General features: G+C 41.0%; 1 protein-coding gene across 1 annotated transcript in view; it reads left to right on the top strand.

The window, feature by feature from the left end:
* The window catches only part of LOC145418322 (relaxin receptor 2-like), a 212,176-nt gene that overhangs the window by 99,238 nt on the left and 95,008 nt on the right, over positions 1–17,930 (top strand). Inside the window, exons 6-7 of the mRNA XM_080286762.1 lie at positions 13,499–13,570; positions 14,893–15,048. Coding sequence (XP_080142888.1) covers positions 13,499–13,570; positions 14,893–15,048 — 228 coding nt within the window. The remainder of the gene's footprint in view (positions 1–13,498; positions 13,571–14,892; positions 15,049–17,930) is intronic.

Below are 17,930 nucleotides of genomic sequence, written 5' to 3'. Positions count from 1 at the left end.
AAAGAAGATCTGTTAGAGCAGTGGTTAAATTCTAAGAATGTAAATTCTGATTTTGATAAATTTAAGCAAATGATTTTGGTGGAGGACTTCAAAAGGTGTATTAATAAAGATGTAAGCCTATATCTTGATGAGAAAAGAATAGATAATTTGTCTGATGCTGCAGTTTTAGCTGATGAATATGTTCTCACTCACAAGAGATATTCTAAAGAAAAAAGGAAAGCTGAGAGTAAGTACGTTGCCTCTACTCAGAGTACAGGTAACAGGAAAGAGAATAAAGATGATGTTTCTCAGGAAGTAAATACCAGCTTCACCTCTAGATTTCAGAAAAGTAAATGTACTTATTGTAGTAAGCTTAGTCATACTACGGAGAAATGTTTCAGGAGACAGCGTGTTGTGAACAAAAAGGAGTCTTTAAATATTCAGTCAATGGGTCTAGTGTCCACCCTTGAGAGTTCCCAGAATTCTTTAACTGAGTTAATTGAACCTGCTTTGAGGGGTAAATTAAATTCTCATGATGAAGCTCCTCTTTTGAGCAGTAACATGGGTGACACTCTCAAGAGTTCATGTGCTTATTTCCTGTCTGATGGTTTTGTCAGTCCTCTGGACAATAATGACAGGAAATCAGATAAAATATATCGTGATACAGGTGCTTGCCAATCCCTTATGCTGACCAGTGTTCTAGGCTGTAATGTTAATTCCTCTGATGAAACTGTAATCTTACAAGGTGTAGGGAATAAATACTTCTCTGTCCCTCTGTGCAGAGTGAATTTAGAGTCTGGTTTTGTTAATGGTTCCGTTATGGTTGGGTTGGTTGAGACACTCCCAATGTCAGGTGTAACTTTCTTACTTGGAAATGATATTGGTGGAAGTCAAGTGTGTCCAGCTCCTCAGTTGTCTAGTGAACCAGTGACTGCGACCCAGGATTGTGATGTCCCTGATGTGGTCTCTGCATGTGCTGTCACTAGGGCTAAGTCTAAAGTTACTGGTGACTTAGAGGATAATGATGATGATGTTATCCTAGCTGACACTTTTCTTGCTAATTTGGACCACTCACCAGATGAGGCAGTACCCCGTAGTGCTAATAATTTGTCTCATCAAGAGTTGGTTGAGTTGCAGGTTGCTGACCCTGAGTTGAAAGGTCTAGCTAACTCTGCTTGCAGTGAGAAAGAGTCAGCTGGTGCTTCTACTTGTTATTATATAACGTCAGGAGTACTTATGAGGAAGTAGAGACCCTCAACAGCAGCAGCCGATTGTGAATGGGAGGTTGTACATCAAGTTGTCATCCCTCGTGTTTGTAGGCAGGATATCATTAGAGTGGCTCATGATTCCAGTTTGGCAGGACACCTTGGAGTGAGGAAGACTGTGGCATGCATTTTGAAACACTTCTACTGGCCAGGTATCTTCAGAGATGCTTCCTGGTATTGTAAGTCTTGTCACACCTGTCAGTTTGTGGGGAAGTGTAATCAGACCGAAAAGGTTGCACCTCTAGTTCCCATTCCTCCTTTTGAGGCGCCATTCACCCGTGTGTTGGTGGATATTGTGGGCCCTCTTCCTAAGACTTCTTCAGGATTTTCTTATGTGTTGACCCTGATTGATATGGCTACTCGTTATCCTGAACCCATTCCACTTAGAAATATCTCAGCACAGAACGTGGTTAAGGAAATGCTAGGGTTCTTCACCAAGATTGGTCTGCCCAAGGAGGTACAGTCAGACCGGGGAAGTAATTTCATGTCAAATGTTTTCAAGCAGTCTCTGAAAGAGTTGGGCATCACCCAGATCACGTCTTCAGCTTACCATCCCTAGACCCAAGGAGCGTTGGAGAGATATCATCAAACACTCAAATCGATGCTCAAGAAATACTGTTTGGAACATCAGAAAGACTGGGATAAAGGTCTTCCATTCGTTGTATTTGCCACAAGAGAATATCCAAATGAATCACTGGGCTTCTCACCCTTTGAACTACTGTTTGGCCATGAAGTAAGAGGACCCCTTAAGCTACTCAAGGAATGCTGGCTGTCGGAGGAAGATGACGTCAACCTGCTGGAGTATGTGATGAAGTTCAAAGAACGGCTGTCCACTGCTTTACAGCTGGCGAGAAAGAATTTAGTAGCAGCTCAGGAGAAGATGAAGACTTGGTATGATAAGAAGTCCAGGTTACGCCACTTTCAGCCAGGAGATCAGGTTTTGATTCTGCTACCAGTGCATAGGCAACCTCTTCAAGCCAAGTTTAGTGGTCCTTATTTTGTGGAGAAGAAACTCAGTGATGTCAACTATGTCATCGCCACACCAGATCGTAGAAAGAATATGCAACTTTGTCACACCAACATGCTAAAGTTATATCACAGGCGGGACGAAAATAACCGAGTCTGCACTGTAGCTGTTCCACCCGAGTCTGCAAGTGAAGCTCTCCCATGCAGTATGAGCCTGAGTGATAGTTTGGGGAAGAATCCTGATATCATGAATGATCTCCAGACTAAGCTTTCTCATCTAGCTCCCGAGGAAAGGCAGGAGTTTTCGGCATTACTGCAGGAGTACCCGCAAGTGTTCCATGACACTCCAGGAAGAACCACTGTGTTGATGCATGATGTCGATGTTGGAGACGCAAAGCCAATTAAACTGCCTCCTTACCGTGTGAACCCAGTGAAAGTTCCTCTCATCCAGAAGGAGCTTGGCTACCTGTTGGACCACAAGATGATTGAGCCCTGTCAGAGCGAGTGGAGTTCTCCTGTCACTCTAGTCCCTAAGCCAGGTGGGTCACAGCGGCTTTGCATTGACTACAGACGTGTTAATCAGATAACCAAAACAGACACTTACCCTCTCCCTCGCGTGGAAGATTGCATAGACAAGATCGGAAAGGTTAGGTACTAAGTAAGTTTGATTTGTTAAAGGGATACTGGCAAGTACCTATGACTGAACGTGCTAGGGAGATCTCATGTTTTGTAACACTAGGAAAGACTTTTGCATGTTCTGTAATGCCATATGGTATGAAGAATGCACCAGCCACTTTTCAGAAGCTCATGAATGTTGTAACAGAGGGTTTGGCAGGGTGTTGTTTATATTGATGATGTATTAATCTTCCGTGACAACTGGAAAGATCACCTATGCCATGTCAGTAAATTTCTTGAGTGTTTGGTTCAGGCTAATCTTGTAGCTAATTTATCAAAGTGTGAGTTTGGTCAAGCTAAAGTTCAGTACCTAGGGTACATAATTCGTGATGGACACGTTGCACCACCAGGAGCTAAGGTTCAGGTTATAAGTGATCTTCCCAGACCTAAAAGTAGGAAAGAGCTACAAAAATTTTTGGGAATGGTAGGTTATTACAGGAGATTTGTTCTTAACTTTTCAATTCTTGTATCACCACTTACAGACCCACTGAAAAAGGGAGTTATATTTGTCTGGACCGATAACTGTGAATCCTCTTTCAGCAAACTTAAAGCTATCCTATTAAGTCAGCCAGTGCTCGCTACTCCAAATTTTGCTAAGCCTTTTAAGATGGCTGTTGACGCAAGTGATACAGGAGCTGGGGCTGTTTTGCTGCAAAAGGATGATCAGGGTATTGAACACCCTGTATCATATTACAGTAAGAAGTTCACTTCACCTCAAAAGAACTACTCAACCATTGAGAAAGAGCTTTTGGCCTTGATTTTGGGTTTACAGCATTTTTTATTTTATTTGTGTTCTGGTTTTGACCCCATAGTCATTTATACCGATCATAACCCACTGAAATTCCTTAGTAAGTTTAAAGATAAAAATCAGAGATTGACAAGATGGAGTCTACTTCTTCAGGAGTATTCATTAGACATTCAACATGTCTAGGGGAAAGAAAATGTTATTGCAGATTGCTTAACTAGACTTTAGACAGATTGTTTTAGAGTAATAAGAAATTTCCTTTGTAAATTTCTTTTTCTTTGTGGGGAGGTGTTACATAGCCTATGATTTCATCATCCTTTGTATAATTCTAACGTACAGTATGCTGCATGTTTGATCACGACTCGCCTCGTGGCTTCCATAGTGACCAGGCTTACGTGTTCTACCTCACTCCCCCCTTCTCCCCCTTATAGTAGAGTAAGTCGTTCTTTCTGTTGTTCAGAGCAGGACTGTCAACTCTTTGTCCCCTATGGCTTCATTTCCGCGTCCTTTTTGCAAGTTGAATCAAGCTCTGCCGGCCCCTATATAATGAGCTCAGTCTCTGCATTAATTGCCACTTTGATCTACTCCTCATTTGATTCACATCTCTGTCCTCCCCTGTATAGTGTAATATTTTTGTGAGTGCTCAGGAAGTCTCCAACCATCTAGCTGCTGTATAATTTGAGTATAAGTGTTGTTGCATTTTTTCTTGTACTGTATGGCGTAAGGCGTTAATTTGTGGGCCTGGTGAGGTTTTTGTGATTCGTGTGGAGTTTTTTGATGTCAGCCATTATTAATAACATTTTATATCTGTAATAATATATCTTGCATTAAATGACCATTATCCAGTTTTCTCAATTTATCAGGGCTGACTTAGATAAATTTGTTCTTGCTAATTTCGTGTTAATAGAGGCTATTGCAGTTAACCATATATTTAACCTGTTTTTGCCATTACATTATCCTTATGAGTCCTGAATGTTTAGTTGTTAGTTTGAGTATTAAACTTTAACTTGTAATTTTACCTAACTCTTTTGTTTTGAACCTGGAACTTTGCGGGACAGTAGTGATTTTAGTATTCTCACTTGAAGTGTTCATTATCTCTCTCTGTTCCATAACAATATATATATATATATATATATATATATATATATATATATATATATATATATATATATATATATATATTAATGCGAGGAAGAAGCAACCAAAGGCCATGAGCCCGCAATAAGAGTTCCATCCAAGAGAAAAACAAAATACAAGAGAGAGCCAAATTCAAGATCCATTCATTTCGAGATGCCTGGACACACTGCGTTTGAAAGACTGGAGATCATAGGCAGCAGGAAATACAGAGGGAGACAGTTCCAGAGTTGACCTGTTGCATAAATGAAGGAATGGGAGTAACGGTTAACTCTTGCATTAGAGAATTGGACAGAAAAGGGATGAGAGTTTGCTGCTAGACGGGTGCTACGTGACCGTCAAAGAGGTGGAGGAATGCATGCAGACAGTTCAGAGGAGCAGTGACCATTAAAGTAGCGATATAAAAGAGATAAAGATGCAACAGTGCGGTGAAGAGATAGAGGTTGAAGGGAGTCAGTAAGAGGAGGAGAGTTAATGAGACGAAAAGCCTTTGACTCCACCCTATTTAGAAGAGCTGTATGTTGGGAGCCTTCCCACACATGAGAGTTGTACTCCACATAGGGGCGGATAAAACCCCTGTACAGAGTCAACAATTGTGCAGGGGTAAAGAAAGAACGGAGTCGGCTTAGCACACCCAATCTCTTGGAAGCAGATTTTACAAGAGATGTAATATGATCTTTCCAAGATAAGTCCCGAGTCAATGAAACCCCAGACATGTTTAAGGATGATGCAGGATTAAGCTGAATATTATTAAACATTAGTGGGTATACCTGTGGAAGATTTTGACGGGTTGATTGGTGTAAGAACTGAGTCTTAGATGCATTAAAAAAAAACATATTATTTTTACCCCAGTTAGAGATACGAGCCAAGTCAGACATTAGGTGTGCCATAGCCTCATCCCTTGTTTGTTGAAGTAACTGCTGAGATGGATGTTGCGGGAACCGAATGGAGAGGTGAAGGGTGGAGTCATCAGCGTATGAGTGGATAGGGTTAAATGTACAGCTTAGAAGATCATTCATGAACAAAAGGAAGAGAGTTGGTGATAGGACAGAGCCCTGAGGAACACCACTGTTGATAGATCTAGGAGAAGAACAATGGCCATCTACAACAGCGGCTATAGAACGACCAGAAAGGAAGCTAGCGATGAAGGCACAGATAGAAGGATAGAAACCGTAAGAGGGCAGTTTGGAAATTAAAGATTTATGCCAGACTCGATCAAAAGCCTTTGAGATGTCAAGTGCAATGGCAAAGCTTCCGCCAAAGTCCCGAAAGGAGGGTGACCAGGAGTCTGAAAGGTAGGTGAGAAGATCGCCAGTGGAGCGTCCCTGACGGAACCCGTACTGACGATCAGAAAGAAGGTTGTGATAGGAAAGATGCCTTAAAATTTTTCTATTGAGAATTGACTCGAAAACTTTTGAAATACAGGACGTTAAAGCAATTGGACGATAGTTGGAGGGTTGGGAGTGGTCACCCTTCTTTGGGACTGGCTGAATGAGAGCAAACTTCCAGCAAGAAGGAAAGGTACAAGTTGACAGACAAAGGCCAAAGAGTTTGCCTAGGCAGGGTGTAAGCACAGAAGCACAGTTCTTGAGAACAACAGGAGGGATTCCATCAGGCCCATCTACCTTGTTAGTATTGAGGCCAATGATGGCAGAAAATACATCAGCTGAAGAAATTTTAATGTCAGCCATGAGGAAGTCAGAGGCGGGAAGTGATGGAGGAACAGCACCGGAATCGTCTAAGGTGGAATTGGAGGAGAAAGTCTGTGCGAGGAGATCTGCTTTATCAGTAGAAGAAATAGCTACAGAGCCATCAGAGTAGAAAAGAGGAGGGAAGGATGATGAAGTAAAATTGTTAGAAAGGTTTTTGGCAAGGTGCCAGAAGGAGCGGGAAGAATTCGAGTTGGAGAGTTGAGAGCATTTAGTACGGATGAAATTATTTTTAGCAGAGCGAAGAACAGACTTTTATATATATATATATATATATATATATATATATATATATATATATATATATGTATATATATATATATATATATATATATATATATATATATATCAATGTGTGTGGGGCTTACAGGGTTCTGATACTTTTTGGCGAGAGTTAATAAGTATTTGGTCGTAGAACAGGAAAAAAGTGTCTGGCCCAGTCTCAGTCCCCCATCAACCAGATACAACAATCATCATAGCCACTGACATAAAACCCACCACCCTCTGTGATCACTTAACACTTCCATAATCATCCATCTTACGGAGAAAAACAAACAGTTACTCGGTCAATTTTTTATTGCGTTTCCTGTGACTGCCAGCCTCACGATCTGTCACCCATTTACAAGAGCAACAACAACAATAACCACTACCACCACCACTCACATCAAAGCCTTCGCCCTATACACAGCCAACACAGTCATTGTCATTCACTTTAGGGCAAAACAGACGAATCCAGTTACGACTTGGGTCTGAGATTTCCCGGCCTCTATACTCTACTCCACTGGTACGTTAAACAAGTGATTAAGTTGTTTCTCTGCTCCGGTCTGTCTGGAGAAGCACACCTCCCATAAGCAAGGAGCCGCCTTCCTGTGGCAGACAGCGCCCCATCATTGTCATAACAGGGTCCCTCCACATGAGAAGGTGCAGGGAAAATGGAGGGAGTCATAGCCCCCATGTATATGGTGTGTATAGGAGATTTGTATGAGTAAATTGTCTCAGATCTGATTACTTGGTAAATGTGTTCCTCGTCTGCAAGGTCAGCCATCGGGCCTTGACCACACGTCATTTCCATGGTGGTACCCCCCTGGATGATGGTAGCCACCTATCTACTGTGAATCTGATCATATCCTAGTGACGAAGGGTAAGTATTCGTGATAACGGAAACTGACTAGATTAATTTTGAAATTTTACGTCAGATAAATTGGGCTGCCTACGTAACACTCTCTCTGATATCGGTTATATATATATATATATATATATATATATATATATATATATATATATATATATATATATATATATATATATAGGATATATATAGATATAGATATATATCCAGGATATATGCAGAGAGAGAGAGAGAGAGAGAGAGAGAGAAAGAAAGAGTATACAATCAGTCATTGAAAATAGGAGAGGGAGGAGGAAAAGAAAAAGAAACAGAAGAAGGCAATATGATTCAGCAGTATGCCCTTGCATGTGCTTTCCAATATTCGCATTCTGCCGAGGTTTCCTCGGTGAAATTCACAGACCAGTTCACTTATACCACAGCAACTGTCATGTAAATTTCCTCAGCCACTTTTCAACACACCCTTGGAACTTTCCATTCCTTTACCCATGTGTGAAGCACTGGGGGGATGCAGGTCGCTTCTCCAGTGACAGAAATTGTCCTCGGAATATATGGCTTAAACGTGTATGATACAGCTGCCCACCCATGTCAGGTGCGTGCAAGTTGCTCCATGCTATGCATTAAATGAGCCAATTTTCTGTAAAACAAACAAACAAATAAATGACAGATGCCTTTATATAAGTTGTCTTTTCCAGAGATATTGACCAAGAGAGAGAGAGAGAGAGAGAGAGAGAGAGAGAGAGAGAGAGAGCGCTATAATCAATATCCGCTCAGATCTAAATGCCTGGACATGCATTTCAGAAGTTCTGAGATCACAGGTAGACGAAAACAGAGAAATACAGTTCCATACTTGACTTGTTGTGAACATGAAGGACTGAGAGTACTGATTAATTCTTTCTTAGGAGAGTTGGAAAGAAAATGGGTGAAAGTGCGTTGCGGTACGGAATGAGACAAGCAGACAGTTCAGAGAAATAGCTTACACACAAAGTGAAACAACCGAAAAGTTTCGGTGCTTTTCAAAAAAAAAAATAATATTTACTTATTCCTTCCTTTGACTATTATTATTATTATTACTTTTTTTTTTCTTTTCACCCCCGTCCAGCACTCGGCCAATTCCCTCAGGGTCACTGGTGAATATTGGTGAATATTGAATTCTCGTGAGGCGGCCCAGAGGCAAATCTGTTTACTTTTCTGTGAGTGGTACGGTTGTATGACAAGATTTTCTTGCTCCTTTCTCTCCATTTTCACTCCCACTTACATACGCCCCCCTTCCCAAATCTAAATTCTCATCAACACTTTATTTCTATCTTACCTCCTCCCTCCCTCTCCATTTACCTCCCAATCAACCCGCACTCCCTTCTCTCTCTGCATTCTCTTTCCTTTCATCCCATCCCCATTCTTTTTCCTAAGCCTCTCCCCACTTCTTCCTCCTACCCAGTACACCTCAATCCATCTCACCCATTCTTCCTTACTCTCTACCTCACCCCTCTTTATTTGCATCCCCAAATCCACCTCATCATTATTTCTAGCTCCGCTGACCACTCCTCTCTCCCCTCTTCTCTTCTCCTCTCCTTTCCTCTCCATTTACCCTCCCAGTTCCCCCCAACCCTTTCTCTGCATTCACTTCCGTTCATTCTTTACCTATATATCCCTCCCAGTCTTCAATTCCAGTCCAACTCAACCTTTCCTCTCTCAACCTCGTTTCCTCCTCTCATCTTCATGTATTCCCCCAAATTCCCCTCCAATCCCGCACTCCCCATGTTCCCATCCACTCCCAGCCTCTACCTCCACACTTGTATCTGTATTCTCGGGGTCAACTCTGAGCACAATAGGGGACATGATTGCAACGATTACTGAGCTGCGTCGCTGTCCTTCTTTCAGAATTTATCGCCCTCTTTTGCTGCCCACGACTGTTTTCCTATCCTGAGCACTTTTTCCTGTTCAGAGCACTTTTTCCATTCATAGTATACTTCCTTCCGGTACGGTATTTTGTTCAACCTTTCATAGTACGTTCCCCCCATGAGCGTCCTTCCCCATGTAAATTTTCCTTTTCTTTTCCAGGAATTTTTTCCACTTTACTTTTCCTTCTCCAGGGTTCGCTTTCTTCCCTCGGGGTATTTTTCGCCATGCACAGTTCTTTCCCTATTCACAGTTCTTTTCCATCATGTATGGTAATTTTCTGTATTCAGATTACTTACCCTCACTCGGAGCTCATTTTTCCATTTTCAATATTTTACCTGTTCAATGTACTTTTCCCAGTCCAGGTATTTTTCCCCGCCTGAGAGTATTTTCCCATGCACATTGCATATTCCAGATGTTGGAAACTTTCGAGTAAAACGCCATCTTTACACGGGTGACCAACGGTTTCACAATGAGCGCTTTGGTTATCATGTTTCTTTCATTAGGGGAATATTTCTGAATGAACTTTTGTGTATATTTCACATGCATAAAGTTCTATCTTTATGTCGTAATGATTAAATTAATGGTCACGTACAACTATAAGTATTTACAGGAGAATACTTTCATAGGTTTCGTTCACTGTTTCAAAATGTAAGAGAGAGAGTTGTAAACATCATTTATTGATCGAGTGTACTCGTACTTTTCTCCATTCATAATATGTTGTCCCCAGTCATAGTACTTGTCTCTGAGTCAGAGCACTAAGTGTCCTTCATGGTGTTTTACTCTTTCGAAGTACTTTTTTTTTTTCCATCAAGGTATTTTTTTCACTTCAAAGCACCATTTCCCTCTTCAGAGTACTCTCTTCCTTGCGGAGGATTTTCCCTAAAATTATATTTCCTCATATTTTTTTTTTTTTCTCTCTTTTTGGAATACTTTTTCCCCTTCAAAGTACTTTTCCTCCTTCAGATTATTATTATTATTTTATTTTAGAATAGTACTTTTTCCTCTTCAGACTGCTTCTTGTCCTTCTTCCTCATGCCCAGCTGGCAAGTGGAAGAACCTGAGCCGGATTCTCAATCTGGTCAAACTCTTGTACAAAGTTTGTTTCCCCGTTGTCCCTCTTCACCCAGTAGTACACTTGGGTCAGTTGGACATAACAACCACCGTTGTGGGATATATTCAACGAGATGACTGGGTTCATCAAAAACTAATCGTTTGCTCTAATGACCTATAAGTATGATCGATACGCATTAATATAAGCCGCCGCCTCACTCGTCCAACTCCCTTCTGGCTGTACACTCTCACATTCAACTCAGTAATCAGAGCCAGCCAGTATTATGGACACAGGTCGGCACTGGAACAGTCTTCTTCAGCCTGTCTCTCCTGCCGCCTAAGACACCCAGGCTTTTGAGCTCAATATGTTCAGGTATCTGGAAATTAACGCATCCCGGTTTTCGATTTTTAATTACATTTCTTTAAAATAAACAAGGTTTTCACGCTCTCAGTCCCTGAATTCACAGCCCTCCTATCTTGTTGAGAAAAAAAAAATGTTATTATACTCAGGAGGGGGAATCATCCAAGCACAGATTGTGTTTCAAATAACAAAAATAATAATAATATTAATAATAATAATGGCCAAAGTCGACGCTGCACATTTATCATGACTATATATGTGCCGTATTCCTTCTGACTTCGGGAGATTTCGAAACTCCTCTTTGTCGGTGGTAATGTGTCTATTACACTGATATTCTGCGTTCGTGTTTCATTGTTGACACCCACCACCCACAAGCACACACAATATATATATATATATATATATATATATATATATATATATATATATATATATAAAATCATCATCATCAGCCATTTGAGTATCCACTGCAGGACCGGCCTATCCTGACCGAAGTCAGGACGATACAGTCAATGTATCTCTACCAAGTGGCTTAGGCTGTCTGGTAGAGATTGTATGTAGGGTGAGAAGTGCTTGTAATTGTAATTGTAGTGTTGGAGTTGCTCTGGATGTGTGAAGTCTGTGAATCAAGTGTAATCGGCCCGTGCAAGACGACTGGGTGCAAGCATACGTTATAGTAAGCGACACTGGTTCAACCACAACACCCCTTGTGTCCGCCAATACAGTACGTGGCCGGGTGAACACTCCCAGAGTTTATTACTCTGGCGGGGCGCGAACCCTGGTTCACCCGTGTTCAAAGCGCACACTCTACCACTGTACCACAGAGGTTCCAATATATATATATATATATATATATATATATATATATATATATATATATATATATATATATATATATATATATATTATCACTGAAACACAAAAACGGTGAAGTCACTAAATGCAGAGATAAGATAGTAAAGACAGTTGAAGAATTTTACAAAGAACTGTATGCGTCTAAGACAATAGTACCAACAACAAACTTTTCAGCTGACACAAGTGAAATACCTGAGGTAACAAAGTGACATCATGAAAAGTAGCCATCCAATATGCAGGAAACGAAAAGCATATAATGCATGTATATCTCCAGCTATGATGTACGATTGTGAGACCTGGAAACTGAGAAAATCGATGGAAAATCAACTAATTCGTTCTCAAAGGGCAACAGAATGGCAAATATTGGGAATATTTTTAAAGTCAAAGACACTATACAAGTTTTAAAAGAACAGAAATTGAGGGCAGGGCAGGTCATGTAGGAAGAACAAGGGATAACCATTGAAGCAAGAGGCTGACAAACTGGACTTCGAGAGATAGTAAGCGTTGCAGAAAATGGCCAGACGGGAGGAAAGATTAAATAGAGATATTTGCAGGGAAAGCTTGCATGAGATTGCCTCAGTCGTGAAATTCGTGGAGAAGGTTGGGTGGGGCCTTTGTTCAGCCGGGGACTTGCAATGGCCTCACTCACATACACTCTCTTCGTCAGTCTTTCACCCTCCATCCTCTCCACATGGCCAAACCACCTCAGTGTGTTCCTCATAACGCTTCCTATCACATCCACATCCACACCATATATATATATACTTACCATGCCCAAGAATGATAAAGCGTAATAAGTCAAATCCCTCAGGATGGACTACGAATTCTCCTGTGTCAACAAGAATATAACTCTACATTTCCACTCTGTTGAGATCTAGTGTATCATAAATTCATCGTAAGTTACTGACATACATGAGCAATAAAGAACACAGACATGAAACAAACTGTATTTTGGTTGATTCACAATGGTAATTCTAAGGGTATTATTTGCATAGCTGCGGCCAATAAATCCTTTACACTGTCAATAAACAGAACCTAATGAAATCATGAAAAATCAAACCATTATATTCAAGCGAGTTGGAAGGGTTCTAATCTTGCCCCAGTTGTTCTATTTATAGTTGTGGTCAAAAGTTCTTTTACATTATATTGTGGTCAACAATTCTTTTATACAATCCCTCAGCTGTGTGGGAACCTAATGGGATCTTGCTAAGCTAAACAGGAATATTCAAGCCAGTCTGGTGGGACAAGAATTACGTTTCATTAGTTCCGAACCACAGACATATAAACGAATGGCTGACTATACTCCATTTCGCCAAGTTTGGCACCATCATCGATGTCATCAACGCTTTTAATGTTGATGTAAATCCTCTGCATTAGGTGACCTTTATTTATTACCTTGAGAACCAGTATAAAGGCAACACAGGAAGGTGTATCTAGTATTGAGGACCTTTATCAATGCTGCAGGTGTTGACATCACTGGTGTAGTGCCTGACTTGGTGAAATGGAGTCTCACTTTCAAGATGGATTCTCTCTCTCTCTCTCTCTCTCTCTCTCTCTCTCTCTCTCTCTCTCTCTCTCGGCATTATTTAAATAGCCTTGGTAGCAGGCTGTGAAGCCTATGCTCAGAGTCGGATACATAGAAAGAAAAAAAAAAAAAAGATACAAAATTGAAAACCATTACCATACAAAAAATCATAACTAATGTTGCATGTCTTTTCTCCCTTTCCTCAGTCACTTGCAGTACAATGGGATAACCTCGCTTCCTGAGGGGGTCTTCTACAGCCTCACACACCTGGGACGAGTGTAAGTATTGCACAGATATGATGAGTATGTATGTATGTATATATGTATGTATGTATGTAAGGAAGAATGACTATGACGATCTGTGAATCTACGAGTCGGCAGCAGAAGTTCGTCCTTATCAGCCTGCGTGCTACGGATCTTTTCATCTGGTAACACTGTATGATAAAAAGTTGTCTTGTATGATTTGTGTTGCTGGTACTTAAGCTATTTGTCCAGAGATAACTTAAGATTAATGTTGCTAAAGACGTATATTAGTGCACGAGGACTCGAGCTGGGAGTCTGGTGCCAAGGATATGTCCATTGATGCTGACAGCTTAGTATTATGTAAAACATTATAGAACATATTCTATGATAAAGCTGATGTTGGAGAACACTGATAACGACGTCAGTCAAGCACTACAGAAACAGACACAGTGCATGCTTTGCAATTATACCTCTTCCTCTTTCTCAAGTTCCTGCACTCACTCCTCACCTCAGTAGTCATGCTCTGTATAACGGGGTAGCGAAGTTGCCGGCCATGTCGGTGCCACTGTGTGAAGGCGTCTCTCACCTGAAACAGATGTATACAGTTACGTGCATGCCAGTACATGCCTGGTTATGATTTGCAGTAGATTATGGGTAGCTTTTAAATTCTCAAAACTCCAGTTGTTATATGGGTAATGTTTTATTGCCTGAATAATTGCTGACGGGGAGAAATGTTAGCCTAATATTTCACTTATTCTATTTCTCACTTCCCCTTGTTGGGCTAACGTTTTTATATGAGGGAGGTTTGGTGTGTTTCTCGGCCTATAAATGTTTCTCTGGGATGTGTATCGGCGAGGAAAGTGCCAGACATGGCTTAAGAGGGATGTAGACACACTGGAAAAGCAGACGAACATGAACCCTGACTGCACGTGCATACAGCTCTGTGTGTGTATGATTTTCTGGTTAAGTTTTACTGTGCATTGTGACAAGCATTTAACTTCATTCTCAAAACTTCACTTGTTCCAATGCAAGGATGAGCCTCTGGAACTCACTGTTTAACAGTTTATATGTTTTCTCATTTCTATAATTTTTTAACTTCCATATTGTGCCCATTCGCTCGAGTTTACGTTTCTCGTGAGTTCACAACACTTGCCATCGCTGTATCATTTCCTCCTTGAAATTAGTGAAGTTGGTGTAAGGTGTTGTTTGTGGATGATCCCCCCCCCCTCTCTCTCTTACTGCTATCATTTTGAACAAAACAGGGGCCAGTAATGTGCAGGAATAGTTTCGTGTCACAGTCTGGGTAATCGCTCGGGTGTTTTCCTTGTTAGTTGGTCTCTTCCTCTGGCCTCCTTCAGGTTCCTGCGCCACAACAAGCTGTCAACGGATACGCCCAAGACCCTGGCCGGCCTGAAGGACCTGAAGCTGGAAGAACCCGCCCTTCTCGATCTCTCACACAACAACATCAGGCACCTCGACCTTATCCTCGATCTCGTCCCTGGCATCAACACGCTGTGAGTATCTAAGATTATTATACTGTTCCCATTGTTGTTACTACCACCATCTTTCATCATACACACCATGTATGCTACTGAGATTACCATCATCACCATCATCATCATCATCACCCTAATTCTCATAAATGTATCGGGCCTGTAGGATCCGGAACTAGGAGTAGGAAAACATTAAAGTAAGAGACCTACCTACAGGGTGTTTAGTAACATGGGTCACATATCCATCCACCCACCCTCTGGCTGTTGGTGCACTGGGTAACAAATTTAGCCCACACCTGGAAAAATCTGAGTTCGATTATCGAACTAGTAAGAATCTTAATAAATAAATAAATAAATAAATAAATAAATAAGTCTCCTTGTTCCTGTTTACTCAACAGTCATTACAAGAAATTAGGAATCAAATTATGAAATAAATTATGCGTGTCGCATTCTGGCGGAAGATTGGAACTTAGCATCAAATAATTTCATGCCGTAAGAACAGTTGTGTACTCGACAGAAACTGAGCTTATCCTTCTTTCCTTTATCTTGTAAACCGATATCCTCAAGATGTGACAGGAAATTCACAAATCTGCCCACTATGGGCCAGAACGATCTGAAAAGTGGGATTTATTCTGGCTTTCCATGTATAAGCATTAAAGGTCCAATTCTATTTTTTTTTTTTTTAAGCAGAATACGAATTTAACAATTAATTTCCCAAATGATAGTAATTTTTACAAGTTTTGCTATAGCGAACGCGAGTTGTTTAGGAAATACACTCCGTGCGTTGACAGTTCGCCGTGTAGAGCGGCTCTCCCAGTCCGTTCCTCTCACGAAGAAAATGCCCAGAGACACCGCCGAGAGCACTATATATTCACATACTGATACTTTGCCGTTATGATTAAAATAGTAATTCAACAAAATTAGTGTTTTATTGCTGTTTTGCAACCATTAATTGCAACAATGTCAATTTAGGTTGGTTGATATAGATGGCGCTGTACAGAACTCCGATCCAGTTAAAGTTCTTTTATTCTAACGAGCGCAAGTATGCGCAACAACAGCAAGTGGTAGCAGGTAGTCGAAGCATTAGTCTAAACTATGAGACAAAAATCGGTGCGTAGGGAGCTGCAGGTTATTTAAATTTGTTCATAATTTCCTGGTTCCAGGCTACCAACGTAGCTTCCAACATCGTGTACTAATCACTATGTACATCATTGCCAAACTAGCGAAATCGTTCAGTGTTTATTCTAAGCCTCTTCATGATCTTGTCTGTCTTGTGATGCTACGGATTTGTGTTTCGTGCTCTGAATAAGGCAGAGGTTATCGAGAAACAAAGAGTTGCATAATCTGTTCTTAACAACACAGATGAGCGCGCTATGGTAGTACACTTTTATGCGTAATTTGTGGATACGGGAGCTGACTCATCGTGGATAACTGATTATTTTCGAATACTACAAATATTTTAAAGACTATCTGCAGTGAAAGGCCGCGTTTACTTGAAATCAAATTTTCGAATAAATCCCACTTTTCAGATCGTTTTGGCCCATAATGTCCCGGCATAATTTTCTTTTACTTTTATCCCTTGACCTTCATAGTCGGTGCAGTGCAACATATGACTAATATGTACAGCCATGAGCTACGATTTGTAGTCATCTTCTGCCCATATCTAAGTAGTTGTAATGAGGGCCTCACACCACACGTTGACATCTTGTTGCAAGTTTAAGACATTCTGTACCGCTGGAGTAAGTGTCATCGCACACACACCACAAAGCCAGGCAGAAGACAGGGCGTGTGTGCTGGGCAATCCCGAGGCCCTGTCCTCCCCCTTACTATTTTTTAAGTCAGCCTACACCCCACTGACTGGGCTCATGTATGGCCCGGCCTGCACTATAGGTGCAGGAAATCTTTAAACAACAACAACAACAGTGTCATCGCCAAATGTTCCTCGTGCAGTGTTACAAAGCTCTGAACTACCATCCTTACACTGGACAATATGTGTTTGTTCCATACGGCACCCTGGCTACGACTTCCCTCCAACTGAGCAGAAAAAATGGCTGATAGGTGTAACTTCAAAATATTTAGTTTTCAAGCCAAGTATTTCAGAAGTTGGAGCTCGAGCACCCAGACACACAGGCAAGCACACATACAGACAGACAAGCACACAGATAAGACACACAAATAAACGCACATGTAACCAGACAGACAAGCACACAGATAAGACACACAAATAAACGCACATGTAACCAGACAGACAAGCACACAGGTAAGACACACAAATAAACGCACATGTAACCAGACAGACAAGCACACAGATAAGACACACATATAAACGCACATGTAACCAGACAGACAAGCACACAGATAAGACACACAAATAAACGCACATGTAACCAGACAGACAAGCACACAGATAAGACACACAAATAAACGCACATGTAACCAGACAGACAAGCACACAGATAAGACACACAAATAAACGCACATGTAACCAGACAGACAAGCACACAGATAAGACACACAAATAAACGCACATGTAACCAGACAGACAAGCACACAGATAAGACACACAAATAAACGCATATGTAACCAGACAGAATCACGGGTAGACACACAGACCGATTCACAGATCGGTAAGCAGGCACATAGACACACGCATTTAAATACATAGAAAGACATACAGATAGATTATCGTTATACACATACACAGATTCACGAGCAGACACTCATTGATTCACATCCAGACACAGAGATATACTGACTGGTATGGTCACAGATAAATTCACTGGTGGACATGCAGACAAATTAGCAGGCAGGCAAACAGAGACGTTCCTGGGTAGACAGAGATTCACAGGTAGACAGGTAGATTCATAGGTAAGCATACATATATGTTTACAGGTAGACACAGA

Source organism: Coenobita brevimanus, chromosome 113, assembly GCF_032717465.1.
Source record: "Coenobita brevimanus isolate Jiangsu-jjx chromosome 113, ASM3271746v2, whole genome shotgun sequence".
Lineage (NCBI taxonomy): Eukaryota > Metazoa > Arthropoda > Malacostraca > Decapoda > Coenobitidae > Coenobita > Coenobita brevimanus.
This window is presented reverse-complemented; position numbering and strand designations above follow the sequence as displayed.